General features: G+C 42.0%; 1 protein-coding gene across 1 annotated transcript in view; it reads left to right on the forward strand.

Moving 5' to 3' along the window:
- MRPL33 (mitochondrial ribosomal protein L33) overlaps positions 1 to 11,406 on the forward strand; it is a 34,218-nt gene extending 22,812 nt beyond the window's left edge. Inside the window, exons 3-4 of the mRNA XM_085610357.1 lie at positions 8,495 to 8,601; positions 11,112 to 11,406. Coding sequence (XP_085466483.1) covers positions 8,495 to 8,601; positions 11,112 to 11,161 — 157 coding nt within the window. The 3' untranslated portion in view covers positions 11,162 to 11,406. The remainder of the gene's footprint in view (positions 1 to 8,494; positions 8,602 to 11,111) is intronic.
- Positions 11,407 to 12,240: the final 834 nt, after the last annotated feature.

Raw genomic sequence — 12,240 nt, forward strand, 5'->3', positions numbered from 1 at the left:
AGCAATCACAGGCTGCTTTCCTTTTACCAGTGGCACCATGTCTCTTTAAGCTTGAATTGGATTCTTATTGAAGGGATCTATCTAACACGTAATAAGACATTTAAGACGCAGGTTCAGTTGACTTGTACATTGTAAGACTAAATTATATCCTTGTTGTCTGTATAATATTGTTTCAAAATATTCTAATAATTGTGCTCCAGAACAAGACAACACCTAACTAAGGGGAGCTCGTTACCTGTTCTTGGCTGCTGCTGCCCGGTGAAGGAGGGGAAGACCACAACCCCCAGGCATACAAGTGGAGCGCACGCCGCCCACGTCATCCCCCTAGCGCCAGGAGGCGCTTAAAGATCGGCTGGAGCTCCCGCAGGGCGGGAGCTCGTTACCTGTTCTTGGCTGCTGCTGCCCGGTGCAGGAGGGGAAGACCACAACCCCCAGGCATACAAGCAGCACGCACGCCGCCCATGTCATCGCCCTAGCGCCAAGATAAGGCTGGGCTGGGCCTATTCTCTTGGCTCTGATTTCTTTTCCTTGCTCATCATTCCCCCAAATTGGATTGCGTGAACTAGTGAGACCTTGGGGAAAAGAACCTTATCAAGTAAGCACGTTGGTCTTTTTTTTCATTTACTTCTGCCCTACTTAGTGTGAATTGAGCTAACCTGGACTATGGCAAAAGTAAGACGGATGTGGGAAAGGGAGAGTACACCCAAGTCCCTACAGAACTCAACCCTTGACTGCTTCCTAACGCGAGCTGCAAAAGCTATAGATAAAGAAATACTAGTAGTTCAATGCCGCTTATCTATAGAGGGGGTCCCCACTATATGTATGAACCAGGAAGCATCCTTAGGTGCTCCAACAAAGGCTATGGACCTAGAGTACTGAGATAGCGTTCTCCTGCAGGGAAAAAACAAACTCTTTCGGCACTTCTTAAGATGTTTCAACTGTATCAATCGTTAAACAACACTGTAGTTTCAGTCATATTTATTTCATCTTCTTTTGAATACATTCACTTCAATTCATATTTTAGGTTGTAATGTTCAATTCACATTATTCATTGCTGTAGAGTATTCACAATATTAACAGGGTTCCCCAATGCATTTCGGGCACTCGCCCTTCTTCAGGGAGTCATTCCTGTTAACCGTGGGTTCAATCTCATAGTGTTGTTAGACGATTGATACAGTTGAAACGCATCTTAAGGAGTGCCGAAAGAGTTTGTTTTTTCCCTGCAGGAGAACGCTATCTCAGTACTTATGAATAATACACCTCGCAATCAGGCGGTGATACTCTCAGGCACCCAGAAACTAATGAACAAGTGAACGTGTTGTTTACTACCAATACACCTCAGGAGTGAAAACGTCAACTTTCTCACTTTCTAATATGTTATGGACCTAGAGTGTAATGTTCTTGATCAATCTGCTCAGGATTTAGTCACCCCTGTGTTGACTCCACATCGACTTCAAGCATCTCCAGTACCTTGTCCCCCAGCTAAAAAGAAGAGGAAGCAAAAGCACTTAGAGCCTGCATCAGTAGCTAACACCAGATCAAAGAGAAAAGCTAGACCTGCCCCTACTAGGGACAGTAATAGTTCTACTCTAGCATCACCAACCAAATCGAATCCCTGCCCTGTGCCATCTCTCCCTGCAGCCTTATCCCCGCTGGACCTCAAGCTCTTACTGGATGGGTTCGAAAAAATAATACAAAATAGTTTGCTGCCCATTACGAAAAGGCTTGATAGCCTAGAAATTAGTGTGGAAAATGTAAACAAAGACACTCTCCACCCTAACCGTAGGGACAGACAATCATGGCTCGCTATGTCCGGGGTCTGTAGAACAACTGGGGGGCGAGAACCATAGGAAAACCAGCACCATGGTGGAAAATCATCATAGTAATCTAGTTCAACCCACAGCTGTGACCAATGAACAAAATAATGACCACGACACACAAGAAGATGCCCGTAGGGAAAACATTAGGCCACATAAGCCTGCAAATTTTTCGGGTTTTAACACCACCAGCCCGCCATTGAATAGGAATGAGACGGCAGCATCTAGACAGTCCAATCTACGATTGGGTGATGTTTCCTCAGGTGGAGATCATTGCAATGACGTGACTCTCCATCTTCCCCCAGGATGCTGCCCATATGTGGTGATCTTAACCAATATCCTGTCACTTATGGGTGAGCAAAAGGAATCGTTTACTCAACTAAAGAACAAGGTCTGCCATTGGCTAACATTGAATACTGATTTTTCTAGCTCCTGTTTTCATGATATTTTGTTCGTCCGTAGAGTGAATTGGGTTGGTCTACTACGGAAGGTAGCAAAGGGAGATTGCAGATCTCCAGAGATCGCCAGTTGCTCCAAAGTAGGAGGAAATTACCTGGGTGTGGCCCAGGACATGGGATCGAGTTACTGCCACTCTGCTTTTTCTATAGGCATCATAAGCCGACTGGGTTACATCCCCCACTGAATGTCCACCTAACCAAGAATCCACCAAGTAGGAAAGTCAATTTTCCCCTGGAAGTCAGCAATGGATATGAAGCCCTTACTGACCTGGATAGCCCTGACTGACTAAATCAAGGAAGTAGAGTGCCAGTATATGACGTAGCCAACACCATCCAAGTAGAGGGAATAACAACTACTGATTTATATCCTATGTAATGAGACAGTTAACACCTCTCCCACCCAATTAACCTCCCACGAAACAGCCCAGAAACGAATATACGCTAACTCTACACTTAGTTGTAGGCAACAGGGAAGCGAGGGTGCCGAACAATTACTACATATTGTTTCCTAGAATATTGCCGGAATTAAATCTAAGCTAAGTGACCCTGAATGGGGTAGGATAGTTGATAGTAATTATGTATGCCTGTTTCAGGAAACCTGGGCGACAGAGCGGGTACATAGGGTGGGGTTTACCACATTTAGTATCGAGGCTAGGCCATCAACAGTGGGCTGTCCAGCTGGAGGTCTGTTAATTTGGGTCAGAACAACATTGGACTGTGAAATTAAAATACTTGGGGTAGACTCCCAGGAAATTCTTGGTATTGATTTGATATGGCCAAAAAGGAATGTCCAAATTAGATTGTTTAACATTTATAACAGGTTCGGCAGCCATTGTAAGCACTCGGAAACTATAACAACGCTAGTTAACTACCTAGAGAATTGTAGTGGTGGGCCCTATCTAATTCTTGCTGGTGATTTTAACACGGCCTATGAGCCAGTAGATTATGTGCAAGAGCTAGTACAAGAAGAAGAGAAAGCTAGGGGTGTTAATAAGCTACATACTTCTTCTATTAAAAGACTCACTAAAGTTGGGTAGCAGGTATTGTCTCTTACTTTAGCTCACGGGGTGCGAGCCTGTAATGGGCGGACACAATCCGATGAGGCAGCCAAGTTAACTTTCAAGAGGGGGAGTACTAAAAGTAGGATAGACTACATCATGGTGGACCTGGATATGTGGCCATATGTTAAGGATATGATTGTCCAAAACAGTGATGACCGTGATCACAATGCCCTCTTTTTGGAGTTAATTAGACTCCCAATTTTTGATAATCAAACCCCTCAAAGTACAGCCCTGGTTGTAACTACGAACAATAATAGAAGAATTAAATGGCCCAGGGTAATAGCAAACGGGAATACACTCCCAAAAATTTAAGAAGAAGTGGCTTAAACTCTTATGGTCTTTAGTGATCTAGACCAAAAGGAGGACGATTTTATCTTAGACAGCTATCAGAAATTGTCCAATAGCATTAAACAATATTTTAGTAAAACATCTAGTTTTTTTAATACATTCAAACGAAATACTGCCCCATGATATAATGAGGATTAACAAAGGTTAATCTAACGGTGGCTGTCAAGCAGGGAGTACGAGAGGATATTAGGAACAGAAGAATGATGTACAAGCGGGCCCAGGTTGGAGCAAAAAAGAGCTGGGAGGCTGATAACTGGCGTATATTGACTGAGGCCTCTAGACAGAAAGATAGTCAACTGTTCTGGCACCTACTTTCTAAGGGCTCAACCAAGCAGGTCAGTGAATACGATTATTATATACAACCACAGCTTTGGGAAGAATACTTTAAAAAGCTTTACACTGGAGCGGCCCCTAATCTCGAGGAGGGAACTGCAGTAGTGGCATGGGAAGACACCCTAGTGCCAACACAGGAACATGTAGAAGGCTTCTCCTTAAAGATAATCATAGTAGCAATTAACCAACTCCAGGTTGGAAAAGCCCCTGCCCTAGATGAACTCCCAGGAGATATGTATAAAGCTGAGCCCAATATTTGGGGACCACTGTTCCAAAAGGTTTTTAATGCTATTCAACGTGGCGGGGATATCCCCCTCAAATTGGAAAGGAGCTGAAATAATTCCCATTATTAAAAAAGGAGAGAAAGGGGATCCCCCAAATTACAGACTGATAAGTCTTATAGACGTCTCCTAAAAAGTCTTTTGTAAAGTAATTCTGCTACGTCTTCATAATTGGATGGAGGAGAATAACATTATTTCGCACCTGCAGGCAGGCTTTAAGTCAGGGGTCTCCAACCTTTTCTGTAATAAGAGCTACTTATGTTCAGTGAATATAATCCCGAGCTACTGTTATTACAAGATTACATTAGTGGCCACCCCATGTCAGATTACCAGCAGTGATCCCTTCAGTGCCTTAGTGTTGCCACCAGTAGTGCACAAAAGGATTTATCAATGTAGAATGCCTCTAGATGGGTAATAAATAATAGCCATTGCTGTAATGCTCCTGGTACCAAGGTAATAATGAGTAATAGGTCTCCCCAGCACCATATGATTTATCATTCAAATATAGGCCATAAATATATTTTACTGAGTTAACCATTTTTTTTCTCCACATATCAGTCTGAGTTTGTACATTAAATCCTGCACTGGCATCAGTGTGGGTTTAATGTGCTGAGAAGTTTGATACCAAACTTCTCAGTCTTCAGTGGAGCCATCCTGGTGTTGTGGAGTTCGTGTTGACGATCTCCCAGCACCATATACTCTTAAATGGCAGCACTGCACTTACAGTGCCCAGGAATGGACCTGGCTACTGTAGGGGCACAGGGCTCATGTCCCTGTACCCACACCACTGGCATAGGGCACCCAGCTATAGGGGTGGCTGATGTATGCCAGGACAGCGTGTGTTGTGGGCTGTCGACTCTTTGTTTTGTTCTGTACCCAGATGCTCCGCCTGCAAGGGCAGTGTGTTTGTATCAGGGTACAGGGCCTCTAAGGGTGGCACAATAAGTGCTGCAGCCCTTAGGGGCCTTCCCTGGCCACAAGGCCCTGGATACCTAGTGTACCATTTACCAGGGGCTGACATGTGGCCAGGGTTTGCCAATTTGGGTTTAGGTTTCAGCACAGTTTTTAGGGAAGAACATAGGCCCTGGGCACCTGATTGGCAGGAGCCCAGGGCACACTCAGTCCAAGTACATTCAGCAAAAAGTGGGGGCATACCATGCAAGAAAGATGGCACTTTCTCACAATTATTAACTCTCCAAAGCCATAAAAGCGAATTACCGTGGTTTAATAGGCTCAGGAAGGGGTTGTATCGGCTGGGCTTGGATATGATGTGGGAGGCCCCTCGTTCTATTACAAAAAGAATGACTCCTCTGCTGAAGAAGAGATATTGGGATTTTATAAACTCCTCCTGTAATGCTACTGTAGCACGTGACACTTTAACCCTGCAATTTTTAGATGTTATAAGCTGTTTTAACTTTGAGATGTATATGGATGAAATTGAACCACCGCAGGCGCGAGCACTTTATATTCAGTTCAGGTTAGGGACTCTTCCATTAAATGCATGGAAAAAAAGCTGGGCAAATGGTTTAATTTCTCCCGTGTGCCCATCCTATCGGACTGCGTAAGAGACGATAGAGCACTTTATTTTCTTGTGTCCTGCTTATTGAATCATAAGCAAAACATGGATTATCCCAGCCTGCCGACTGCTTTCTTTCTCACGCCCCTCCGAAGCACTACGCATATTCCGGTCAGACACAACAAAGTGGCTTGTCTTTGCAATAACTAGATACCTGTAATATGCTTGGTGGCAGAGATCGAAAGCTTTGTCGCAATAAGTGCTGGGGTTATATTGATTTTAATATATGTGTCCTTATATCTGTATCTCTTTTTTTAGAATTGTAATACTGTAGCTTATTTTGTCCAATTGACAGTTGATTTAAGCAAGGTTTAAAATCATTATTTTAAGAAATGTTTTTAATGTATTATGTGATAGTGTGTGTATTTGAGATTTTATGTTGGTTATGATCATGCTATTGGCCGATCAAAAAAATAATAATAATAAACAACCAAAAATATCAGGAAGTGTGTATCACCAGTGCTTGGTGAAAGGTTTGCTTTTATGTTTTTGTCATGTTATTTGATAAAAAGGGCTTTATAACTCTATTCAGCACATTACCTTTTTAGAGACCTTCTAATTACATGTATAGAAGAAGAGCAATCACAGGCTGCTTTCATTTTACCAGTGGCACCATGTCTCTTTAAGCTTGAATTGGATTCTTATTGAAGAGATCTATCTAACACGTAATAAGACATTAAAGACGCAGGTTCAGTTTACTTGTATATTGTAACACTAAACTATATCCTTGCTGTCTGTACAATATTGTTTCAAAATATTCTAATAATTGTGCTCCAGAACAAGACAACACCTAACTAAATTTACCCAGAGTGCACTAGCCCACGTGCCTTGTGAGCAAAGTTTAGTGCAAAGAAGAAGGTTCACATAGAAAATCTTACTAGTTCACTGCTTATATCTCTCTTACTAGAAGTAGCCAGCTGCAGGTTCCGCTATTTGATCATCTGATCAAAGAATGCGCTGAATTCTATGACAAGTTGCTAGAAACATGCAGGAAAGCAACTGAACTCCACCACTATTGAAAATTGGGTTTGTTATAAAAAGATGTTTTGGACCCAACGCATGCGAACCCCTTGAAAACGTTTTTTTGAATAAGCAAATGTGTTGATGCCCTCCCAGTGGAAGCTGTCTGCCACAACCTTCTCCACTGAAAAGTAATTGGGTTACTAGCCCAATGTATTTGCCACAGGGCACGTCTTCCCTATGTTAGTGGGCATATCTGAACTTACAAATGATGACCATCTCTTTTGCTGCATTCATTCCTTTCAGTGCAGGTCTTTAGGTTTGAGTATTATTATTTCTGTCCACTCGTGTGTGTGCCATTTCACTGCCTAATTCCTGTTACTAAATTAAATGTTAGTAAATGATGTTTATCCAATGCAACCTGTTCAAACACAGCTGAATTTCAAGTTTTAAAATTCTTCCATGTGGGAGAAATATGTGCTGTACATAATATAATTGCAGTAGTTCCACTCCTATGAAGAGCCTGCACACGCCCTGCTACTGAGTAAACTTGGTTCTTATTTTCATTTGTTTGACATGTGCTAAAAGTTGTACCTTTAATTGTAAGTGACAAAGTGGATTGTAGGCCAGGTCGTGATGATGAGTGCCGGTGTGTGGGGAAAGGTCAGTGTAAGTGGTGAAATAAAGTGACTTAAAAACTGCCTAAGGGGTACTGGAATATATTATAATCAGGGGTCCCCTTGGCAGGGTTAAAAAGGTGTAGACTGACCCGAATCGTTACAGGGTCTGACGATCTCTTAATAGGTGCTTTAAAGGGTTGACATGTTTCACGCCTTTTTGGTCCAGGAGGGATCCGTGGCATTTCTTCAGGACCAAATGAATCGGGTGTCCCATACCCTTAGTCAGAGTGGGTGTATAGATCTCAAAATATTGGGATATATTAAAAGATCTCAAGGGAAAGTAAGTCAGTACTACCTACAAACAATCAACCTATCCGGATCTCCTGTTCCAAACTAAGATAAAGAAAACATACTATTGTATGCATGCTTTCTATACATGATTTAAGGTTAAACAGTAAGTTAACTGAGCCAGTGTTGAACAGGAGGTGTGCACAGATTTTGTTTTCTTTTCATTAGGTTTTCATAATTTCTGGGTTTAGGTCTGCCTTCACAATTCTTCTGCCTAATGATACATATTTTCACTGCACTGCGAGATAACGTTCACTCTACTCAAACCCAGTCAAGATGGAATATGTATGCAATAGCTTTTACCTGTATGCTTATATTTTGTGACATAAATTGTTGCAAGAGTCACCATTTTCACACCAAATCTGGGAAATCATAACATTTCACAACTTGAACTTTTAAAGTTTGCAAGACAAATCTTTGCACACTCCTAATGATGAGGTATGGCTTCCCAAGCAAAGTCAAAGGCAATCATTTTGTGGTTGGGTAATCAGGCACCCTCAAACCATTTAGTTTATTTTTTTACCAACCCCCATGGTGAGTTAGCTCGTGAGGTATATTATTCCTTTTACTTTCCCTTCACCTGCTGGAACTGACCAGTCCTTCCCCTGTGATGTATACATTCTGTTTTTATGCCTAGTCTGAGGAAAAGTGGCAATCGCAGGATGCCAGTTAACATATATTTTTCATTTTAGGTCCATCCTGGTACAGATGATGAGCGCAGCGGGGACAGGATACTACTTTGTCACAAAGAGGGGTCGGCTAAAGGATAAGCTGGTGCTCTGGAAACTTGACCCAGTCGGTAATGTGTGAAAAATAACTTGCGTTCAGTTTCTCCCAGGCTCCCGCACACCCAGATCACCTATGGATCTAGGAAATGAGTGTTTGGAACATGATGGGTATTACTGCGAGGGGCGGTACGAGGGGAAGATAGATGGAAGGGGATTGTTTTTAAGAAAAGGGAAAACAATTCTACATTAGACATCTTTGAGACCTCCTCAGCTAAGTTTGGCAAAAGGCATAAATCACCCGGGACAAGAGTTCCTCTGGTTTTCAGGATTGCTTAATTTATTGATCTTACCAGCCGAAGAACATTTATCCATACCTTTTATACAAGTTTTTCCTCTGCCTTTCTTGCAGTGTTTACGTGCCTGCAGGCAATTATATTTACTGTTCATGTTTACATGCAAAGGTTTTACCAGGTGGATTTTTTGATTTTTCCTCTCTCAGCCATTGGCTGGAGACAATGTCCTTCACATCGTAGGTGAGCCCACAAGCGAGATAGGCTCCCTTGCCTCATTCTATCTACTTCTGCCTTCTATGGCACTCCTCCATTCAGGTGCATGAAGGGCTAATATCTGTCCTGCCGCTCATTAACTCTCTGCTTATGCTAAGCCCTGCTCTCCTGCTCCCCCGCGACCTCTTCTCACTTATGCCCTCTCTGGTACTATCATGCCCCCCACCGACTCCATGGGCTTTTTCTCCCCTTTTTGCAAGGGCTCAGCAACTTCAGCTGCATTAATTTTTGCTCCCTGAATAACTCGCCTACTTTGTTAAAAGGCTGTTCGAAAATACACATCAGCCATCCTGAAGCAGGAACTGAATAATAAAGTTTAACAAAAAAAAAGGCTTTGCGTACTTGCACGAAGGCCATTGTTTAATGTTTTTGCTTTAGCATAAAAACAACCCCAGGATAGACAGCCACCGTCTGTGCGCATGTGGATTTCCTCAACCCTTCAACAAAGGTCGCCGTGTTTTCATTAGGCAGATGCACATGCAGATTGTCAAGTCTAAATGCAAAAAGGCATCCTAAAGTGCAAAGGCTGTATCTTCGTAGAGAACACCATTTGTATCGCACCTGGACTCCGACGTGTATAAGCAAGCACTTCATACCACACTAAAGTTTGGGGTTTTGTAGGACCTTGAGTATTGGGGACTATAGTATGAAACTGCCTCCAGAAACCATTGATCTATCCATAGTCTGTAGTGGACCAGTGGTTATCCCCTGGAAGCAGGTGCTGTGGTGTAGCAAATCCTTGTTCTCTGCAGGGGAGCAGACAGAAATAGGCGGAGCACTTTACAATGAATTTAAAAAGCAGGACATGTACTTTTAAGTTTTACATGTCCTGATAGTGGAAAACTCTTAAATTTGTTTTTCATTATCGCAAGGCCTGCCTCACCCATAGGATAACATCAGAGTTACCTTATTACATTTAATAGGCAATAACATCCAAATGGAAACAGGTAACCTTTTCCATAACTTAAGGGTTATCTATGAGGGTAGTTTTGATGGATATGCTGCTGCAGATCAAACATTCTATGGACAAAACCTGTGTCCCTTTTGATTTTGCTTTGAAGAAAATTCAATAAAATGTGTTTCTAAAAATCTTAATTAACAATAACCAACCCAGAGACATTTGCCAGCTCTATATAAAGAGATACAAAAAATGCTTTTCAGAACTAGGAGCATGTAATGAAAGAAAAGTGAAATTGTTATCTTGATATAAGAGGTGATTTGTGTTCCTTCACTGGGGTTTCCAGACAGGTGATTTGGTTTCCATTACAGTTCTTGCTTTTAAAAAGAAAATCAATCATTCATCAATGGTATGAACTTTTTGTGCAGTTGAGTCTCATATGGTTGCTTGTTCAATTTGATTTTATTACGGTTGTAACTTATTTCGGAATCATTTACAATATGGAATTAGTGGAGATAGATGTAGACAATATACTCTAATTTGTCAAACATCCTTGTGTTATTTTTTCCCTACAATAATCTGTTATTTCAGAAACATTTGGAATAGTCAAAACTCTCCAAAGAATATTAACATATTTTGGGGACAACAGGTTGTGACAGTGTGAATTTCTGGCTTGTATTCTTGCTTGTTGGCGCAGTGATAAAAACTGATGAACATTCTAGGGGAAGACTTTGTAACAGTTGTCCAAGAATGTGGTAATAACACCTACTTGGAATGGGCATTTGCTGTGAAAAAGCATGTGTTGTAGACAAAGGAACATTTGCCAGATTCAAGAGATTGGCCAGGTGTTGGGCAACTTTTGAAAATATGCAATTTTGCATCAGTCTGTGCAAAACAAAATTTGCACTGGTTGTCCGTGTCATTTATGAACCAGTCGGTTGGAGGAAATAAGTGTCCAAAAATGTACCGCATAGTGCAATGCATGTATTATCATTTGAGAAGCTTGTGGGCACTCTTCCAAACGAAACAATGTACTACTATTAATATTACTTAATGTTTATTTTTACATATTACATTGTTAAGGGGATTTAAAAGATAATTCCCTTATCCTTTACAGTGAAGCAACATGTCCTCTTCTTTGAAAAGAAAAAGATCCGCTCTGTGTAGGAAGGCGCCACTTGCACACGGACCCCTGGTTGGAAACCCTGCCAGTTCCTGCCGCGGGGTGTATGGAGAAGATAGGAAACAGACAGAAGCAGCAGGCTCCCTGAATTCAGGCCCATTGTGAACCAGACAATGCAAAGGACGAAAGGTCTTCACCTCTGGACGCAGACCATCGCATCCACTTGTATTCATCACTTGCTATTTTTGTAACGCTGAGTAATTTCATTAAAATAGCCCGTCATGATTGAGTTTCTGTTGAGTATTGTCTTCAGAGAAGCGCTGACCATTGTTTTGAGTAGTAGACATTGTTTTTTCTTGTCAGGGTGTCATTTGTACTAATGTGGTATAATCATAGATGAAGGAATAGCTACTTTTGGGGAGAGACAGGAGGGCAAGAGATTGTGTGTGCTTCTCTGTCCTTTTTCAGGTCTCTACAGTCACTTGATTTAACATTTGATCTCGAAGTTCAGGAGACATTCCCTTCTGACGAGCGCCTTCTCCGGGAAGGATCTGGAATTTTCAGCTGGTCCATATCCAGCTCGCGAAGGACACACAGAGGATACTCATAAGACAGCTAATGAGCCGCCTTCTAGTCTTGCACTGATAACTTTGTAGTGTGCTCCCATTGCTTTGTCAGAATTCATTAACCACAGAGTCTTTCTGACCCTCATAGAAGCGCTAGCGGGGTCCAAATGAGGGGGTTCCATAGGATCCCAGTTCAGATACGAGCACTGGACCTCAACTTGTGTTCCTTTTGATGTTCAACAGCATTCTGGCCCTGTACACCCCCCCCCCCCTGCGTATCTCCCGCATTGTTGTTCTTCTGTTGTATCAAATGCTGGTTTTCATTCTCGTTTTGATGTGAAGTGTGTTGCCACCCCAAACGTGTATGCACAATTTTTAAAGGCATCCTGTGCGTGCACAACACTACCTGTATATAGGTTTACATAACTTACAACTTGTCCTTTACTCATTCCCACAATGTATATCTAATTTAGTGGTATCCATGGGTTTCCATCTACTAGGGGGGCAACCATTTTACATGCACGAAACATACCCTTTAGGTCGATATTAGACCACAA

Source organism: Triturus cristatus, chromosome 6 (genome assembly GCF_964204655.1).
Source record: "Triturus cristatus chromosome 6, aTriCri1.1, whole genome shotgun sequence".
Lineage (NCBI taxonomy): Eukaryota > Metazoa > Chordata > Amphibia > Caudata > Salamandridae > Triturus > Triturus cristatus.